This window comes from Podarcis cretensis (genome assembly GCF_951804945.1).
Source record: "Podarcis cretensis genome assembly, chromosome: 15".
Classification (NCBI taxonomy): domain Eukaryota; kingdom Metazoa; phylum Chordata; class Lepidosauria; order Squamata; family Lacertidae; genus Podarcis; species Podarcis cretensis.
The window spans coordinates 13,488,714-13,507,352 of NC_137185.1; the positions used below are offsets into that span (position 1 = coordinate 13,488,714).

An 18,639-nucleotide genomic window follows, 5' to 3' on the forward strand; every position below is an offset into this window, starting at 1 on the left:
TAGAGAGTAGTTTAGCAAAAAGAGCAGTGCAGGTACAACGTGTTTTGACCGTGGGGGTTTTAAATGCTGGAAGAGGGTGTCCCAACAACCCCCCAATCCTTTATTATTTAAATTTCTTAGCCACTTTTTTCCTATGGCAACTCAAAGTGACTTACAACATTTTAATCAAAAAACACATAAACCAGCAAAAAACCAACACTCCTACGATAAAGCATCCCACCGATGCAAAAATTTAACCTCTGCAATCTCCATCCTGAAAGGGAATTCAGATGCAGACCTTACGGCAGGGCACAAGGATCCCCCAGTCCTCCATACGCTGCTGAACTACACTTCCCATCAGCCTCAGCAGGCATGAACAGTGGCCACGGATGAGGGGAGTTGTAGTTCAGTAACAACCAGAGGGCCAAAGGCTCCCCACTCCTACCTTACAGCTTTATATCAAAGCAACTGGCCTTAGCGCGTGGGGAGAAACTATGCCTGGGATAAGCAATGTGTCGTCTCCCACTCCCACCGATGCTCTGCCCTGGGTCTGAGCAGCCATCCCCATGTCCTTCACCTTTCCCATGCTGCACTTTCACCAGGCAGTCCCCAATCAGCTGGATGCACTGCTGCTGCAGGGCCCTGGCATGGGCGACGACCTGGGGGTCAAGCGCCTCCTCGCCATCCCCTTGCTTGCCGCTCGACAAGTCGGCGCTGTAGAGAGCCAGAGCGGAGAACAGCAACCAAGAGTAGTTGTGAAGGTAGGGCTGGATGAGCCGATGGCGATCACTGATCCGGATGGTCATCATTGGGTGTGCTGTGACGCTGTGGGTGGGCAGGTGGCTAAAATGGAGGGGAGGGAGGAAGAAAAGCAGAACTTCTCGTTACGATGGGATGGCTGGCACTGCTACTAGAAAAATGTTAACAGGATGCATGTGACTGCCTCTAGGCGCAAAGCGGGGTTGTGCTCTGCGGGGCACACGGGCACAATACAAGTCTCGGCAACCTGGCCTGTCATCTTCTTTCTTGCTTATTTTCTGAAAATGCTTACAACATACAATCCTCGTATGCTCGCAACCCCCTCAAAAGTACTGCTCCATCCATATGGGATCTGCACAGTTCCTGGCACTGGAAACAAATTCATAGGGCAAGGATGTAGAGGTACCCTATTCCTAATGTGTCAGATTAGTAGGTTCAGGGGTGGGGTGTTCATAAAAGAAACCAGGTACATCCGGCAAGCGTGTGGGCTCCCCACCCCTGACTCAAGCTAGATTGGGAGAAGTGCTGAGCAAATTGCACCTGCGGATTAGCCAGGATTTCCCCCACCCGTCCACCTGATAATGCCAAAAAGTAAAGGTAAAGGTAAAGGGACCCCTGACCATTAGGTCCAGTTCTGGCCGACTCTGGGGCTGCGGCGCTCATCTCGCTTTCTTGGCCAAGGGAGCCGACGTACAACTTCCAGGTCATGTGGCCAGCATGACTAAGCCGCTTCTGGCGAATAAGAGCAGCACATGGAAACGCCGTTTACCTTCCCACTGGAGTGGTACCTATTTATCTACTTGCACTTTGACGTGCTTTTGAACTGCTAGGTTGGCAGGAGCAGGGACCGAGCAACAGGAGCTCACCCCGCCGCAGGGATTCAAACTGCCGACCTTCTGATCGGCAAGTCCTAAGCTCTGTTGTTTAACCCACAGCGCCACCCACATCCCAAAGTAGGGGTGCCCAATTCCCAAGCATGATCCCGTTAAGATTCAGAAGGTTGTGAAGGCACAGTACCTCTCAGAGTACTTCTTGGCGGAGTAACACCCAAAGCAAAGGTCAAAATCTTCGCACACGTTGCAGTTCATGCGCTGCCCAACGATAATGCCCTGGCAGTGGTCGCAGGCATATTCCATGTTGACCATGTCGTGGTTCGCCTCGTGGCCTTCGGGTCTCACTCCGCCTACATGGGATGCAAAGGGACAGCAACGGGTGTTCAAAGCAGCCACCGTTCATTCAATCTCTACACCACTCTTGCAGCAGAACTGTTGAATAAAGCCGTTTCCTCAGCCTCTGCTGCCTAGTACCTTCCAGATGCTTTGGACTACAGCTCCCATCAGCCTCAGCCAGCACATGGGGTGTAAGCTGTAATGCCAAACATCTGGAGGGCACCAGGTTGGCAAAGGCTGGTATGTTCCGATTTCTCTTTCTTAAACAGGCTTAAAAATGACCCTTTGGGGTGCACACTCAGTGTCTTTGCATGGGCCAAGAGCCAGAAGTTTCAAAGTCCTTGCTGGTAAGACTTTTGAATGGCAAAAAATTGAGATGTTTTGCTTGCATGGAAAATGCCCTGCTGGATGTGACCAAAGACACATTTAGGTTCCATCAGCAGCCCATTGGGAGTCTCTGGGAAACTTGTGAGAGACGAAAAGCAGCACTTCTTCTCCACTGCGTCTGGTATTCTGAAGTTTACTGCTTTGGGCCATGGAGGTTCCATTTAAGTATCACGACTTATCACCTGAAGAGGCCAAGGCTTCAGTTCAAAGCCTGTCTTTGACACTTCCGGGTCCGCTTGGAGCAGAGAAATGGGGAGCCGGTGGCCCTCCAGATATCGCTAGAATGCAGCTTCCATCAGCCCCAGCCTGTATGGCCAAGGGTCAGGGATGATGGGAGTTGTAGTCCAGCAACATCTGGAGGGCCACAGCTTCCTTATCACTGCCCAAAAACACAAATAAGCTTGGGTTGATGCGAGTTGGGAGTTTAGAGAATAGCTAGAGGGCTGCAGGTTCCCCATTCTTGCCCCCAAAAATAGAAAGAGGAGAGAGAGAGTGTGATGGGAAAAGAAGGCAGTAGATAACTTGAAGACCCTTTTCTCTGCTGGGAAAACAGGCCAGTAGTAGTTGATGAATGTGCTGGGAATCCACATAACATCAATCCATCTATACACATACACACCACTACTTGCAAATTATAGTATTTCCATACCCCTCCTTTTTCTTGTGTGGACAATATTGCCTGTTTCAAAATTCAGAAAATTTGTGCCATTTTTTAAAAAAGTTAATGCAAAAGGATCTCCTTTGATGTCTACTTTTTAAAAAAAAAAGGAAAAGAAAGATGTTAAACTACAAAAAACTGAGCATCCCCTTTGAAGAAGAAACGATGCCATTTCTGGCCAGCCGGCTTACCCAAAAAGCACGTTTTGCAAAGATCCATGTCGTTGCACTGCAAGCAGCGGTAACGATGCCAAGGAGCGATCTCATCGCACCCGTCACAGGATATGTCCACGTGTAACAGGTCGCAGTAGCGGGCAATGAACATGTGCATCTGGAACGAGACATGGAAACGCTTTTCACGGGCTTGCTTTGCAGAAAACTTTAAACAATAAAATGCCACCATCTTGACTCTGCCATCATCTGTAGCATGGGCAGATCAATATATTTCTGATAGAAACCACTGAATTGTAGAGTTATTCTTAAATGCATATTTTTAATGAATATTTTGCTTTGTCTTTGAGCTTTGAACAGTACTGCAAAATCCAGTGCAAAATCCGAGAGGTAATTGTTTTCCAAGCCACAATTTACTTCAGGAGGTGCAGCATCAGGTCAGTCCACATCAGAATATACAAGAAAATTAATTCCATGCAAGCTACAATGCCTCTAGATCAGACATTTCCGACAGCTCGATCGCGGGGCGCCCTTGGTTGATCCCCCCCCCCCAAAAAAAAGCTAAAAAAGCTTTGGGTCTTCCTTGCCCAAAGAAACGCAACAACCTTTGGGTCTTCCTCCCCAAAAATCCAATGGGTAGATCACTGCCAGTTATTTTATAGTGGGAGTAGATCGCTGTCTCCTGGGAGTTGGACATGCCTGCTCTAGATAATGGAACAGGAACTGGGAAGAAAGCCCATCACAGGGAAACATCAGGTGGGAAGAACATGAGTTTTGCAAAGCCTGGAGGGCTTTGGAAAGAAAGCAGATGGGTGCAGAATTGCTTCTCGGAGTTTTGCTCTCTCTCTCTCTCTGCACAAACAGCGCTCTCAGTTAATGCCAAGAGAGAACTTGGTTTCAGCCCCAAGGAGGCTTCTGCTTCTAAGAGCCAATTCAGGTGCAGCCTACAGTAATATTTTGAAGTAGTATCATGAGCATATACAACTCTTCCAGGTACAAACAAAGGTGGTTACACACTCCCCGCACCCCCAGATTCAAAACTGTCCTGTGAGTGAGCAATATTTTGGAACTTAGAAGTACCTAGCAGGCACATTCTGAGTTCCCAACTCCATCCGCCTATCAGTGTTTTCAACCAATGACTAAAATGTGTTTTTTTAGTCATGCTGCTGGTTCATTAAAGTAGCTCTGTGAAAGGGTTTTAAACCAGCTGAATCACATATTTTAATGCATTTCTGGTATTCTCCTCCCGACCCTGCCCCCATTTTGAAAGTTTCACAATAATTGTTGTTGTTTAGTCGTTTAGTCGTGTCCGACTCTTCGTGACCCCATGGACCAGAGCACGCCAGGCACTCTTTGTCCATGGAGTTTTCTTGGCAGGGATACTGGAGTGGCTTGCTGGTTCCTGCTCCATTCACAATGATGATAATATACTAATGTTGTTCTTATATGGTTGTTTTTAATTTGCTGGCTTGTGTGGATTTGACCCCAAAAGGCATCTTATAAATATTTAAATGCATAGATAAAATAGAAGGCAAATCAAAAATTGACAGCTAGCTAAAAAGTACAGTAGTAGGAAAATGGAACATAAAAATGCCTTCCAAATCCCAATTGGTGGGGGGGAAAGACTGCACGCTCCCAGAGCCACAGGGTGGACTTCATAGCTCAGCAGGTTTGAAGGAGCATCTTTCAAAGCCAATGTCAGCCATCTGCCTTCTTGTGTTCAGGATACATCCTCCCTTTACCCCATCCCACAATGTCATCTCCAGTTCTTGGAGTAGGGTCCTTGGGCCTCTCGTACGTGCCGCCCCAACCCCTGATGGCTACAATATGCCCATCCATGCCTGCCCACTCCACCAGCTCTGCCTCCACCTGCTCTACCTTTTGAGCCCTTCCACCAAACCCAGACCAAAAGTTTTCATTCTACTGACCTTCCTCTGCTTCTCTGGATCAGCCTGGCTTATCTTGTCGCACCAGCTTTCAAAGACTCCTTCTTGACACTCGTCCATCCACTCGGAGTTCTGCTTGTAGTCTGCGAGTTCCTCTTCCTCGCTCCACTGGCTAGGAACAAAGGCACAAAATTAAATGCTTTTTACTTAGAACGGCAGGACCAAAACTATGGGGGAAGAGGGGCTGCAATGTTTAATGGATTAAAAGCCATTTGATTCAAGTAAAAAGAGGCCTCAGGTTAATATGCTTCCAATATCTTAACTGCAGCCTGACCCTGGTGTTCCAGATTAAGAGCCGAAGAGAAGAATTGTTCAGTGAGTCAACCACAATTATGCAAATTAATTTCATTAATGCACAGGATTGCCCCTGCCCCTTCAATCTGGAGAAAGTGGCAAGCCTGGAAGCTTGGAGGGGGTGGGGCAGGGATATCTCTTCTACAGTGCCGCTGCTCTTTTGAGGGTCTCCATCTCAGAAACGCAACAAGCATAGGTCAATGCATGGTCAGGGACAAGATCCTGCAACTTAGGGAAAATGGAAGGGCCCTGAGAACACCGCACCACTGAGGGAGTCCTTTAATGCCCTGGTTTGTGGGGTGCCCTCACCAGACAGGCTTACTTAGTGCTCTGCTGTCAACCTTTCAGCACCAAGGGAAGACCTTTTCATTTCCCCACGTTCCAGCATTTCTAAAAACTGTTTTCTGTTGTTGTTTTGCTATTTAAGGTTTTATCTCTATGTTCTATTTTTTAAAACTCAAGTCAACTATTTTTCACACTTTCACATGAGCGGATATGTGAATGGGTGGCACAGAAAAACTTGCTGTACTCCCATTTGTTTTCATAATTAGCACAAGCACTAAACCTATCAATTTAACCCTCTTTAGGTTGCCTATTAACATTAATGCTTTAAAAATAATTTGGTCTTCTTCCAAAGAATCTCCTTGGAGTGCCTGCTCTAAGTGTCCCCCATTGAATTATCTGAGGCCAGTAAGAGGGGGTTTTTCGGTGCTAGCACCAGAGTTATGGAACAGCCTCCCCAGGGAGGTTTGCCCAATGCCAGCTTATTTCCAGCAACACCCAGGTCTTTTAAATAGCTGGTGCAGTATGACCTTCTATGTTTTTAAATCTGTGTTCTAACTTTGGAGGAGCAAGGATGCAGGTTTTGATTTCATGGTTTTATAACCTAATTTGCAATTCCAATGGGTTTAGAATTATTTCCTGTTAAACCACAAAGAGAACCTTATGCTGCACTGGAACAGCATACAAATGCCATTAATAAACAGCCCCTACGAGCCATAGGAACAAATGTGGAATCCTGCAATGCAGGCAGTTGATATATTAATCCAAACAACAAACATCTCAGTCTCAAAACACTTCAAACACTAGGCTCCCCCAATAAGGGGAAAAAGAAAAACAAGGCATCTGTATTTTTTTAGAGAAAGCCAGCTCTTATAAGAAACAGTAACTGCTTTGGGAAATATCTTTATTTTGCATTATTTATTCACTCGTCAGATTTCTATCCCACCTTTCAGCCAAGATCCCCTCAAGGCAGTTCTGGGCAATTCCTACAAATGCACAAGCGACTTCCCAGCCAAAATTATTTCATAGACTTTCAAAGAATCAGAGTTGGAAGGGATCCCAAGGGTGACATAGTCCAACCCCCTGCATTGCAGGAATCTCAACAGGCGGTCTCCCATCCAATTTGAAACCATACCAGACCCTGCTTAGCTTTGCAAATGTGCTAGTCATTTTGTTGCGGCACCGATAGGAGTGTCAAAGCAAAACAAACCCAGGTACTTGTCCCAACTTACCAAACTATGCTGTCATGTGTACTTATGTTCTCTCGTGACATGTTGATAAGGAGGTGTGGCAGCTGTATATCAACAAAGAAGGAAAGGTCACTTGGCTCCCAACCCATGTCCAAGAGGTGAAGGAGAGACGTCTGCACGCAGGACAAGGCAGGGAGCAACGATCTAAACGAACAGGGAAGACAAACCAGGGCAGCGCAATTAAAACACAGAGGAGCTGCAAGGTTGCAGGTGGCAAAAGCGAAGGAGAAGGGACAAACGGCCTTAATTTCCTTTTGGGGATAAAGGGGGCTATGACCAAAGGAGACAACATGATGGAATTTGCACATAGTGTGGAGGGAAGCAACATTGGAAACAACCTGATTTTTCTCCCTTGTTCATAACACAGGGCCTTTCCTGTGGCTGCTCCCCTACTGTGGAATTCCTTCCCAAGAGACATCAAACTGACTCCTCCTTCCCCTTGTTATCCTTCTGCCAGCAGGCTAAGCAAGACCTTCCTCTTCAGACAGGCCTTTGAATACTAAGGTGCAGACGAAGACTGACCACTGGGCTGCTGTCAGGGCAAACTGCATTTAAATTGCTGGTTTAAAATGTGTTTCATTAGTTTGCTTTTGTAACTTTGTGTTTTATAAAGTTTTTAATGGCTTTGAGCTGTCTTGAGTCCCAACTTGGGAGAAAGGCAGGATATAAATACCTTAATAAGTAATAAATGATACTCAGAGTGATGCAATAAAATTGATTGATAGTAAGTTATGGGCAGACGATAGGATGTACTCTTCACACAACACCAGGGGCAATTACCATGGTGGTTGGAGTAAAGGAGTCTTACAAAAAAAAATAAAGGATCTTGTATGCTTTAAGAGAAAGAAAGAAAGAAAGAAAGAAAGAAAGAAAGAGGTCCATACTTCTCATCGAGGTCGTTAAATCCTTTCAGAGCGTTGACCAAAAAGAGAAGAAGCTGGTAGTAAGATTCCCGTATTTCCCGGTGCAGCTCAGCCCCACAGCCTTCCAAGTGTGCAAAATAGCTGGAAAAGAAGATATATAGGCTGCTGAATTGCATTTTATAAGCCTGCCATTGTGTAATATGCCCCAACAACCATAGCTACTTCAATCTGCACTGACACCAGAGCAGAGGGGCAATGAGAAGAACCAAAACGAAGGATTGAATGTGGGTGGGGGAATACATAACTTGAGCTACTCCCAAGATCATCCATTAAAATATGACAGTGCTAAGTGTATGACAGGTTAACCGTATTAAAAAATATTTTTTATTAAATATGCTGGTCTTGGGTACCCACATCAAACGTGTAGGCCATACTAAGAATGATGGACCAATGGCTTGATTGGACGCATTTCACTCTCTGCTAACCTGAGCTAAAAATGAACAACTGCCTATGCCTGAAGTGCAGCTTCCCACATGTCTTACTTTGTGAAGTCTTTTTGGCAAGCCAGGAGTTCCAGCAGGAAGATGATGCAAGGTGGGGTGAAGCAGTGAGGCTGGCTGAGGGATTCTAGGCACTGGAGGATCATCTTCAGCACTTCCAAGATGTTTTTGGCTTGAGCTTTCCTCAAAGCAAGGACTTTCAGAACGCTAGGAGAAACACACACACACTTTCCTATTAAACCTCTTCCTGCATTGGCACAAGGGGATGGTGCATTAACCCACACCGATGAGCTTCTCCGTCAACAGAGAACTGGTGATGTCAAGAAGCCTAACAAAGTGGCAAGTGGTGGGTATTTATTGAGCAGGACAAAATTTGGCAGCAACGTGATGACAACACGCTACATGGCTTTATGGTTTGTTATAACAAATTATCTCTTTCAGCTTCTGCCTTCTGGAAGAAGGTATAGGGCCAGGACTAGCCGCCTGCTTTCTGGAAGAAGGTATAAAGGCCAGGACTAGCCGCCTGAGAAACAGTTTCTACGCAAATGCAAATCTGGTTCTAAACGCAGCATAAGGGGTCTCTATAGTATAGTGTATTTTAAAATGGGGTTTCAGAGTTTTTAGGGGGTTTTGAATGTTTTATGTAGTTTTGTAGTAGTTTTATGTAGTTTTGTAGTAGTTTTATGTAGTTTTTCAATTTCATTGTTCTGCATGGGACAATGACAATAAAGATATTGTATATCGTATATCGTATACATCGTATAACAGGGTTTCCTGATATATACACAAAAGCAAGAAACGCTGTCACGTACACTCGCCCACCGGGATGGAATTCTTAACTCAAGAATACATTTCTATACTTTTATGTACTGTTTAATATACGTAACCCCTAGGCAGTTTATGTATTGTGTTAGAACCAAAAACAAATACTTCTCACAAAACATTCACTGTTGAGCATATATTCTGAGGCAAAACACACCTTGTGCCATACTGCGGTTCCTCATATCTGACTGGCCACTGTGAGAACAGGATGCTCAACTAGATTGGCCATTGGACTGATCTAGCAGGGCTCTTCTTATGCTCTCACTGTATCCTATTGTTCAGCAAATAGCACCACAAGCCAAGAGGCAGGAGCCGAACAAGCAAATCTCAAACGCCCCTTGAGGTTTTTCTGGAGCCTCTATTTAATGAGATGTCCGGTTTTTCTTACCGGCACAAAATTGGATCTGGCTCACCTTTCATGAGAAAGAGATTGGTCCTTAATGAAGTCCAAGGTGTGTTTCAGAATGGGGTATTTCTCCTTAATGCTGGGCACAGGCTTGGACTCCTCCATGGAGCGGAAGGAGAGGAGCCGGAGCCTCCCGCGGCTGAATGGAGGCTTCCGAGTGGGAGTGGAGGGAGGGGACAAGGCATCTTCTTGTTCCGACAAGTTACTGTCAAGGGATTTGCTTTGGGACGCAGGAGACACTTCTGTCTGCGGCGAGTCTGGCACCTGCTTCCTCTTTGAGCTGGAGGCTGTGGCCTGACCTGCCTCCGGGAAAACAAAACCAGTCACTCCAGAGACGGGAGAAGAATCTGATGCTTGGAAATCCGCTTCGACGACAGAGCTCGTCCTCCGACGTCTGTCTCTGTGGTATCGCCCAAAGTCCTCTGCGTGATCCGTGTCATGGCCTTCTGCCTTGGTCCGTGCAGGCAGAAAACTGAGCAAGAGGTGACTTTTCTGGATGCACTGTTGCGCTGCAATAGAAAGGCAACAAGTGTATCATGAGAGCGGTGCAACTGGGCTCCTCCTGCTCTGTGCATCTCGTATCAACAGATGAAATGTTACGTATTTCATAAGTGCACGGCCTACCTTACAGCTCTCGCTGTAATAATAATAATAATTTATTATTTGTACCCCGCCCATCTGACTGGGTTTCCCCAGCCACTCTGGGCAGCTTCCACAAAGACCAAAAATACACTAAGATATCACACATTAAAAACTTCCCTGAACAAGGCTGCCTTAAGTGTGGTGCCAGTGCGGTGTAGTGGTTAAGAGCGGTAGTCTCCTAATCTGGGGAACCGGGTTCGCGTCTCCGCTCCTCCACATGCAGCTGCTGGGTGACCTTGGGCCAGTCACACTTCTTTGAAGTCTCTCAGCCCCACTCACCTCACAGAGTGTTTGTTGTGGGGGAGGAAGGGAAAGGAGAATGTTAGCCGCTTTGAGACTCCTTAAAGGGAGTGAAAGGCGGGATATCAAATCCAAACTCTTCTTAAGATGTCGAATGTCAGGTAGTTGTTTATCTCTTTGACATCTGGTGGGAGGGCATTCCACAGGGCGGGCGCCACTACCGAGAAGGCCCTCTGCCTGGTTCCCTGTAGCTTTGCTTCTCGCAATGAGGGAACCGCCGCCCTCGGAGCTGGATCTCAGTGTCTGGGCTGAACGATGGGGGTGGAGACGCTCCTTCAGGTATACTGGGCCAAGGCTGTTTAGGGCTTTAAAGGTCAACACCAACACTTTGAATTGTGCTCAGAAATGTACTGGGAGCCAATGTAGTGTGATCACTTCCTGCCTCGGATGCCAGGGGGTGATATTGATCGATGTGGCTGTCTGCCACCCATGGGAAAAGCAAGAGGAGCAAAGAGAGGCAGAAGCACAATGACACTTACCAAGGGTCTCCGGGTTCACCTCGCTCACCTCAGCAGCCTGCTTCTCCTCCCCATCATTTCCCTGGTTCACGAGGAACTTCTGTTTCATTTCTAGCTGTAGAAATACACATATTTTTAAAAGAATTTAAAGTACTTTCAAAATTTGCCAAGGTGTCCCTGGTGGATGGAGGGGGCAGGGGGACAGCACATTTGATGCTACTTAAATGAACTCAGATGCTTAAAATAATCTTTTAGAGGGATTTCTTTGCCCAGCAATGCTGAGACCAACTCAGGAAATAAGGAACAAATGGGGGAAATTGTATGGTAGTCATTTCCTGGGCTCCAGGGTAAAGAGAGGAAATCTTACCATCCATATTCTGATCCCGTCGGCCAGGGAATATACTTGTGCAAACTCTTCGCCCAAAGGCGTTTTGCCTCCACTGTTGACTGTGGGGAAAGGAAGAAAAGAAGAGACTTCTAAGCCAACTTGGAGGTGTAACAAAAGAACTGCGGAGGCCACAGTGGACCTCTGCCACCACCTCAAATCAATAAAAGAAACGTGGTTGTCTTAGGGCCAGTTTATACGAACAATGGAACTGAGGGCCAAAAATCTCCCTGGACTGGATCAACTTCAGCCTGCAGGTGGAAGATCAAATGTTTGACGACTGCATAGCTGCAGAGGGTAGGGGTGGAGTGGGAAACAATCTGCCCAGCTCACAGAAGCTTTGACAAAGAGAATAGCTCTCTGAAACATTTTTCTATACACAGGGGACATTGGTCCCCACCTACCATACAGAATGGAGTGGTTTGCCACTTGTTTCTGCTGCTTGTATAAAATGGCACCCTAGGCTCACTTTTGTATAAAAATACTTCCATAGAGACAATGTCATAAAATATCAGGGTGGTGTACAACTAAAACACCATTTAGGGCAATACAAATGATTATTCAATTGACTGGCTAATCAATTTAAACAGCTGCAAAGGCCTGGCAGCATAAAGAGGTCTCTGAGAGATGCCTGAAAGTCAAAAACAAGGGTGCCTACCCCAACTCTGCTCCACATCACGGGGCCAGTGACACTAAATGCCCAACTTTCATCAGAGGCCAGTCAGGCCTCTGGAACACACAAAGGGAAACTCAACTCGCCCTGATTTTTCCCACGTGTGTTATTCAAACTAAGGGGCTGTAGGTTTTTCACATGTACATAAAATTGATGCAAGCAAAGTTGTAAATATTATTTAGAAAGAATGGACAAGCCACACTTTTATAACTGAATCATCTAAATATGAGCAGTCGTCTTCACTGTGAATGTATGTTCACTAAGGTAGGAGTTACCATATTTCTGAAGCTTCCCATACAAATCTGGAGAGAGATAGACCAGAGCAGCAAATGTAGACTGGACAGCTTGATCAATAGTGGAACCAGCAACTATATCAGTCTTTGGGGCCTGTTTTTTACATGCCTGTACGAGTCCTTTGAAAAGCTCAGAATTTGACCCACAGAACTCCTGAGCAGAGTCTGACTTTGCGAAGTCAAGGAGAAAATTATGACAGTTGTTGGCATGAGAGTTTGTGACCTGAAAAGAAGATTAGAAGAGATTTAGTTGGTAACAGTACACTGTGGTTTAGTGTTACAAGAATGAGTCTTGTCTGCCCTCTATCTGGGCTCATACACGCTCCCTTCCCCCTCTGGCAGTCACAAAGAGACAAGAATTTTCTGCTTCCAATTTATATTAACCGTAGTTTAGTGTGTCATCTGACCCCTAAACTGTGATTAGTGAGAACAAGCCAGCTTCAATTAAATTGTTTGAAGGTGGCTTTGCTTCCACTAACCATAGTTAAGATTAACCACATTTTGTCTGGGACTGACAACAAAACAAGTCATGGTTAATCAGAAGCTTCCAGATGTAGTTAAATCGTTCAGTTAAGTTGTATTGAAGAGAAACTGCTAAGTTGATGTGACTGGAAGGGAGTAAGCAAGCTATGTTACAGGTAAGAAAACATTTGGAGACATCGAGAAACTTGGAAAATGCAACAAATCATGCTGTAGAAGCTTCAAAGAGAAATGCAGATGAAGCACTTGTGCAGCAAAGATGATGGAATTGACTGTATACCAGCGGAACTTTTTAAAACCAATGCGTCCTGGTGGGCCCCCTTGCTAGCCTCTCTGTTCACATATATAGATAGAACCGCACAGATTCCATATGACTGGGGGATTTCCATCATTATTCCCATTTACAAAAAAGGCTCGAGGGATGATCCCTCCAACTATAGACCTATAAGCCACCTGAACATAATAAGTAAATTATATGCTAAACACCTCAGCGAGAAACTGTGCGAATGGATAGAAAGAGTGAAGATTCTTGATGATGCACAGGCAGGATTTAGACAGGGGAGATCCACAATAGATCACTGCCTGATCTTACAGCACCTAGCGGAGAAATACACGTTGCATCATAATCACCACCTATTCGCAGCATTTGTTGATTTTAAAGCAGCCTTTGACTCCATCTCAAGAACCCGACTCTGGGACAAACTCAACAAATCATCCATAGACCGACGTCTGCTACTACTAATATTCAAACTGTACAACAACACATGACTACGTATAAGATGTAGCCAAGAAGGTCAACTCTCTAATTTTATTAGAACAACAAAGGGAGTTAAACAAGGATGCATCTTGGCCCCCTTTTTGTTCAACATCTATATAAACTCCCTAATAGACCACCTACAAGGAGCGGATATACACGCCCCAAAATTAGCAGACAAAAAACTGCCTATCCTACTCTATGCAGACGATGCGGTTATTCTGTCCCAGACTCAGAAGGGCCTCAAAAGAGCCCTTAACAGCTTATCCCAATACTGTAGAGATGAGAAACTAGCAGTGAACTACCAAAAAACAAAAATCATGGTTTTCTCTAACAAAAGGAAAATATACAAATGGAAATTAGACAATCAGGAGATTGAACAAGTGACATGCTTTAAATATCTAGGAGTTATATTCCAAGCATCTAGGAAGAAGATTGCCCACATAAATTACAGCTCCTCCACAGCACAAAAAAGTACAACAGCAATTTTAAGATACCATCATACAACGGGAGGAAATTTCATTCCTGCTACAATTAAACTATTCGCTGCAAAACCAATAGCACAAATACTATACGGCGCTCCACTCGTCTCCCTCTCTAATCTAGACCCACACGAAAAGATACAATCAGGTTTCCTTAGATCACTCCTGCAAACACCTAAATGCGTCCCAAACGCCGCCCTACGACTAGAAGCGGGCTTATACAGCATCAAAGCCAAAGTATGGATAAGAACCTTATGCACTTGGCTAAGACTTAACAACTCGCCGGTTGAACTACTTCCCCTGATGCTTCTTGACAAATTCCAATCTAGTTGGTTGAAGGGCACTCTCAGGAAATTGGCCGCATATGGTCTCTCCCCAGAATATTTATTAAGTTTAGAAAGGGGAAGGGCCAAGAACATAATCAAAGAAAGACTCAAGGACATTGAAGCCCAAAATGACTTTAATCAACTTCCGATAACTTATAAACTCCTATTCAATTCCCAAAGGCCCCATCTAGCAAACTATCTCAAAGTTCTACACAACACTAAACACCGATGGGCATTTTCCAGGGCCCGCTTTAACGCTCTACCTTCAGCTCTCCTAGAGGGAAGATACAACAAAATACCGATTGAACAAAGATTATGTCCCTGTAACAGCAACGAAATCGAAACCATCGGGCATGTCATCTTATACTGCCCATTTTATCGAGATTCAAGAAAAGAACTGATTGAGCCAATTCTGAGGAAAATACCTCATAGTACAGACGACACCTACATCAGACACCTCTTAGCGGGCAAAGAGCCCGAAACCATCAGGCCTGTGGCAAAGTACTGTTACATTGCAACAAGAATAAGACGGGCTATGATGTCAGCAACGGAGTCCAAATTGTAAACATCGAAGGAATGATAATAAACAGTAGTGACATTTGAACTGAATTTTTAAAACCTTAAAAGCCAAAACCTGGTTATAAATATAAGCACCAATTCTGTGAATTGGCCATATCTCCACTGCTATTTGTAGCACAATACTACTTATAATGTCATTTTTATAAATTGCTTTCTGGTCATTGACCGTATTAAAGATATTTAATTTGATGGTGTGAAATAAGGCGACAACAAAAGTGTCTAATTGCACATGTCAAATAGTGTTGCTTTAATGATGCTTTATGACCGAATAAACTAACGTAATGAAGGGAAGGGTTTGACTATGTTGCACTTCTACACCTATGCATACACTGTGTTTAATTCCTTGGTAGAGACTTCCACATAGGGGGTTCTACCTTGCACGTGCAATCATTAAACGTTATTGAATTCTTCATCTTGTTATTATTGACCCAAAGTAAGGGAACCTCCTGACTTCCCCCACACTAAAGTCCTCACAGTTGCACTAGAGGAGAAGCAAGATAAGATGTGAGCCTGGAGAAAAGTTAGGGCTGCTCTCAGTAATGCCAAACTATGGTTTAGCTTTCCGTTTTAATTGAAAGAAACAGATCCCTAAAGGAGCAGATGTGCAATCAGGTGCTTCTGGATCCAGCTTTGTCACTGGAGGCCCAGGGAGTCTCAGTGGCTTGAAGCACCTTTTACTAGCTGCACTCGGTACAACAGCTTTTACCATTCTGGCGCCAGGAAGGCTTGACCATGGTAGTTCAGGCACTGGTAGCTTCAAGACTGGATTCCTGCAAAGTACTCTGTTGTGCAGCTTCCCTTGTATGACCTGGAAACTGCAGTTGATGTAGAATGCTGCAGCACAGTTGTTTATAAGAGCAAGACCCCGTCAGCATGCAACTCCTCAGCTCAGAGGTCTGTATTGGTTCCTGATTTCTTATTGAGCCACGTTCGAGGTGTTATTATTGGTATATAAAGCCATTAACAGCTTGGGACCACTTTACTCACACCATGTATGCTTAACCAATCACTTTGATCTGTGGAAGTGGCACTGTTAAAGGTGCCAAATAATACTCATGCCACAGTGGTGAGAAATCAATCTTTTATTGTGGCAACACCCACATTTCGGAACTCTCTGCCTATGGACACCAGGCAGGTGCCTTCACTGTACTCTTTTTGGTACCTGCTGAAAACATTTTAGTTTAGGCAAGTGTACCCAGATATGTAGATTGTTGATATGTTATAATATATATATATATATTAAAAAACACAACCCTGTTAATTATAATCATTTCAGAATGTTTGATTTGTCTTTATTGTTAATTTTAATATTTTGTGCATACCGCTTAGAGGTTTTATTATAAGCAAACAGGAAATAAATTGTTAAATAAATAGAATAAGATAAAAAAAGGCACAGGCTACTCAGGATGCCCTCCTCTACAGCTCCACTAAAATCTCCTGCAGTTACCGCACAGCAGCCCAACAACCCTTGTGCCAGCAATAAACCTGCTTGGTGGCCAGAGATCAAATGAAATGTATCCTCATCATGTTTCTGCCCCATCCCATCCTTAGCCCTGGTCACTCTTCCACTGTGATCTCTGGCCATAGCTACCTGTGTTGGGGTAGCACCTGGAAGTGGTCATCTGACTACTGTACAATATCAGCTGAGGAAGCATTGAAGAGAAGCAGAAGGGCTGAAGTGCTCCATGCATTAGTGCGACTACAGTTTGGACGTTGGCTGAAATACCTCTTTATCTTCCTGTGGCGTTTGGCTACGCTCTCTAGCTCCCAGCTTTTGCTCAGAACGCATCTGATGCCTGAAGACCGGCTTCCACAGAGGAGAGTTAAGAACAGACACCACTTTTGCAGGAGACAATTCTATTTCATTTCCTGCCTCTGGGGAAGGAGGAAAAAAGAGGCAGTGATATTAGAAAAGTGAAGGCTATATATCTGTTATATTATGCATCTTTAATTTCTAGCTACAATGGAAAAGTGAAAAGGAAATAAAATACAGAAGCCAGCCTTGTGGATTTTACAATATGATGTAGGCACCTTGGATGTAGGTGCTCTTTCTAGGGCTCAAAATATGCATATAACGTTATTGCTTTTGGTTGTTTTAGATCACACGTTTTTAAAAGTCACCTTCAACTATTGGGGGAAGGGGAGAAACAGGGTACACACTTAATTTATTTTACTGTGTAGATAGCCAGACGAAGGAAAGTAAAATTGGCTAAAGGGATTCAGTCAAAAGTCATCTAAACCTGGGGTTCCAATATCAAAGTTTCACATGCTACTCAGTGCGGTGGCTAGAGGATTAACTGTGAATTGCTCTGAGCTTTTTGAAGTTAAGAATGGTAACGTACGCAAACCTAATGAACAAATAAATCACCAGGAAAGCATTGGAGACTGAAGACAACTACGTTGCCTCAGTTTATAGCAAAACAAACCCCTCCTTCACCATCCTTACAACTCATAAAGGATCCTCGCCACAGCTCCACACCCTGAACACTTTTCAAGAAATGCTTGAACTCAACGCACCTCGTTGGGATTTCAGCACCATGCTCTGAGAAGCCAGGCGCCCCATGAGCCTGGCCACGAGAAGGTGCAGGTCCAGGCCCCACGAAACTTCCACATCTGGCAAGCCATATGCAGTGACAGAGAATTTGTAGCCCCACTCGTTATTACTGCTGTCGGAGTGAAAGAGAAACTGCAGCCGAGGGCCAGCCTTAAAGGTCACTTTCTACAGAGCAACAAAACAGGTGAGGTTTTTGCCAAGTGTCACATGACAGGAAGTCACAGCAGGGCTATGAATGATAACCCAACATTCCTCCATCGTGCTTGCAGCTCTTACACACACACACACACACACACACACACACACAGAGCACACCTCCCCAGCCAAATGAAATGCATCGTCTTTTAATTAGGTGAAAGAAACCTTGGGAAGTTTTGACGGAAGGATGCAATGCAAAACTTCCTATTTCAAGAGTTTTGCAAAAAGCCTGGCAGTGTGTTTGATGCTAAGGAATGGATAAAGCAAATACCATCGGATAGTGAAACTTCAGTTCAGAAACCTGCGTAGCCCTGCCTGTCGGGAAAATGACACTGCCCAGCTGGAATGAAGGCTTTAACCCCCTTCAAGCGATAGGCAATACTTTCTTGCATTTGTGAGTTCATACAAGTCTTCAGCACAGGGATGACCAACTTGTGGCTCTCCTGACATTGGAGGACTACGATTCCTATCATTCACTGACAATGCTGGCGGGAGCTGATGGGAGTTGCAGTCCAGCAACATTTAGAGGAGCGGTGGCATCATAGCTGGGGGGGGGGGGGCGCTAAGAGGCAAGAAGGTGGCAGGGTGGTGGTGCAGGTGCAAATGACTATCAGTCTTTGAAAAGCTGGTTTCTCTGGATCAGGTTCATCCATTTTGTTGACTTAATTAAACTAAATACAGTAGTTTGAATAAATGAGCAATGACTGTGTTATTATCTTCCTTAGTGTGTCATGCAAACCGCTATTCTTTTTATGGGGGGGGCACAAGGGATGAGTTTATGGAACCAAGTGGGGGTTGGCAAAGAAATAATTTGGCAATTGCTGATCTAGTGGGCCACACATTGGCCACCCCTACTTTAGGGGTATGTTGTGAAGCAAGATTCAATGCTGAGTCCCCAAAAGGCAATGTTCTTAAATAACAAGGTATGTGGTTCTCCATAAAGAACCTTCCAGTGCAGGTGCGAGAAAACCCAGGAACAACTGGATGTGGTGCCACCATGGTGGGTTTTTGCATCACACAGAAGTCTTGC

At 44.8% G+C, this 18,639-nt stretch overlaps 1 protein-coding gene across 2 annotated transcripts in view; it reads right to left on the minus strand.

Moving 5' to 3' along the window:
• The window catches only part of ZZEF1 (zinc finger ZZ-type and EF-hand domain containing 1), a 78,247-nt gene that overhangs the window by 28,442 nt on the left and 31,166 nt on the right, over positions 1-18,639 (minus strand). For both annotated transcript variants that reach the window (XM_079955332.1, XM_079955333.1), the window contains exons 24-36: positions 17,375-17,576; positions 16,584-16,732; positions 12,219-12,459; positions 11,253-11,332; positions 10,907-11,000; positions 9,493-9,994; positions 8,300-8,464; positions 7,779-7,898; positions 6,877-7,038; positions 5,051-5,180; positions 3,144-3,282; positions 1,756-1,921; positions 557-822 (exon numbers count right to left, since the gene is read on the minus strand). In XM_079955332.1, coding sequence (XP_079811458.1) covers positions 557-822; positions 1,756-1,921; positions 3,144-3,282; positions 5,051-5,180; positions 6,877-7,038; positions 7,779-7,898; positions 8,300-8,464; positions 9,493-9,994; positions 10,907-11,000; positions 11,253-11,332; positions 12,219-12,459; positions 16,584-16,732; positions 17,375-17,576 — 2,416 coding nt within the window. The remainder of the gene's footprint in view (positions 1-556; positions 823-1,755; positions 1,922-3,143; positions 3,283-5,050; positions 5,181-6,876; positions 7,039-7,778; positions 7,899-8,299; positions 8,465-9,492; positions 9,995-10,906; positions 11,001-11,252; positions 11,333-12,218; positions 12,460-16,583; positions 16,733-17,374; positions 17,577-18,639) is intronic.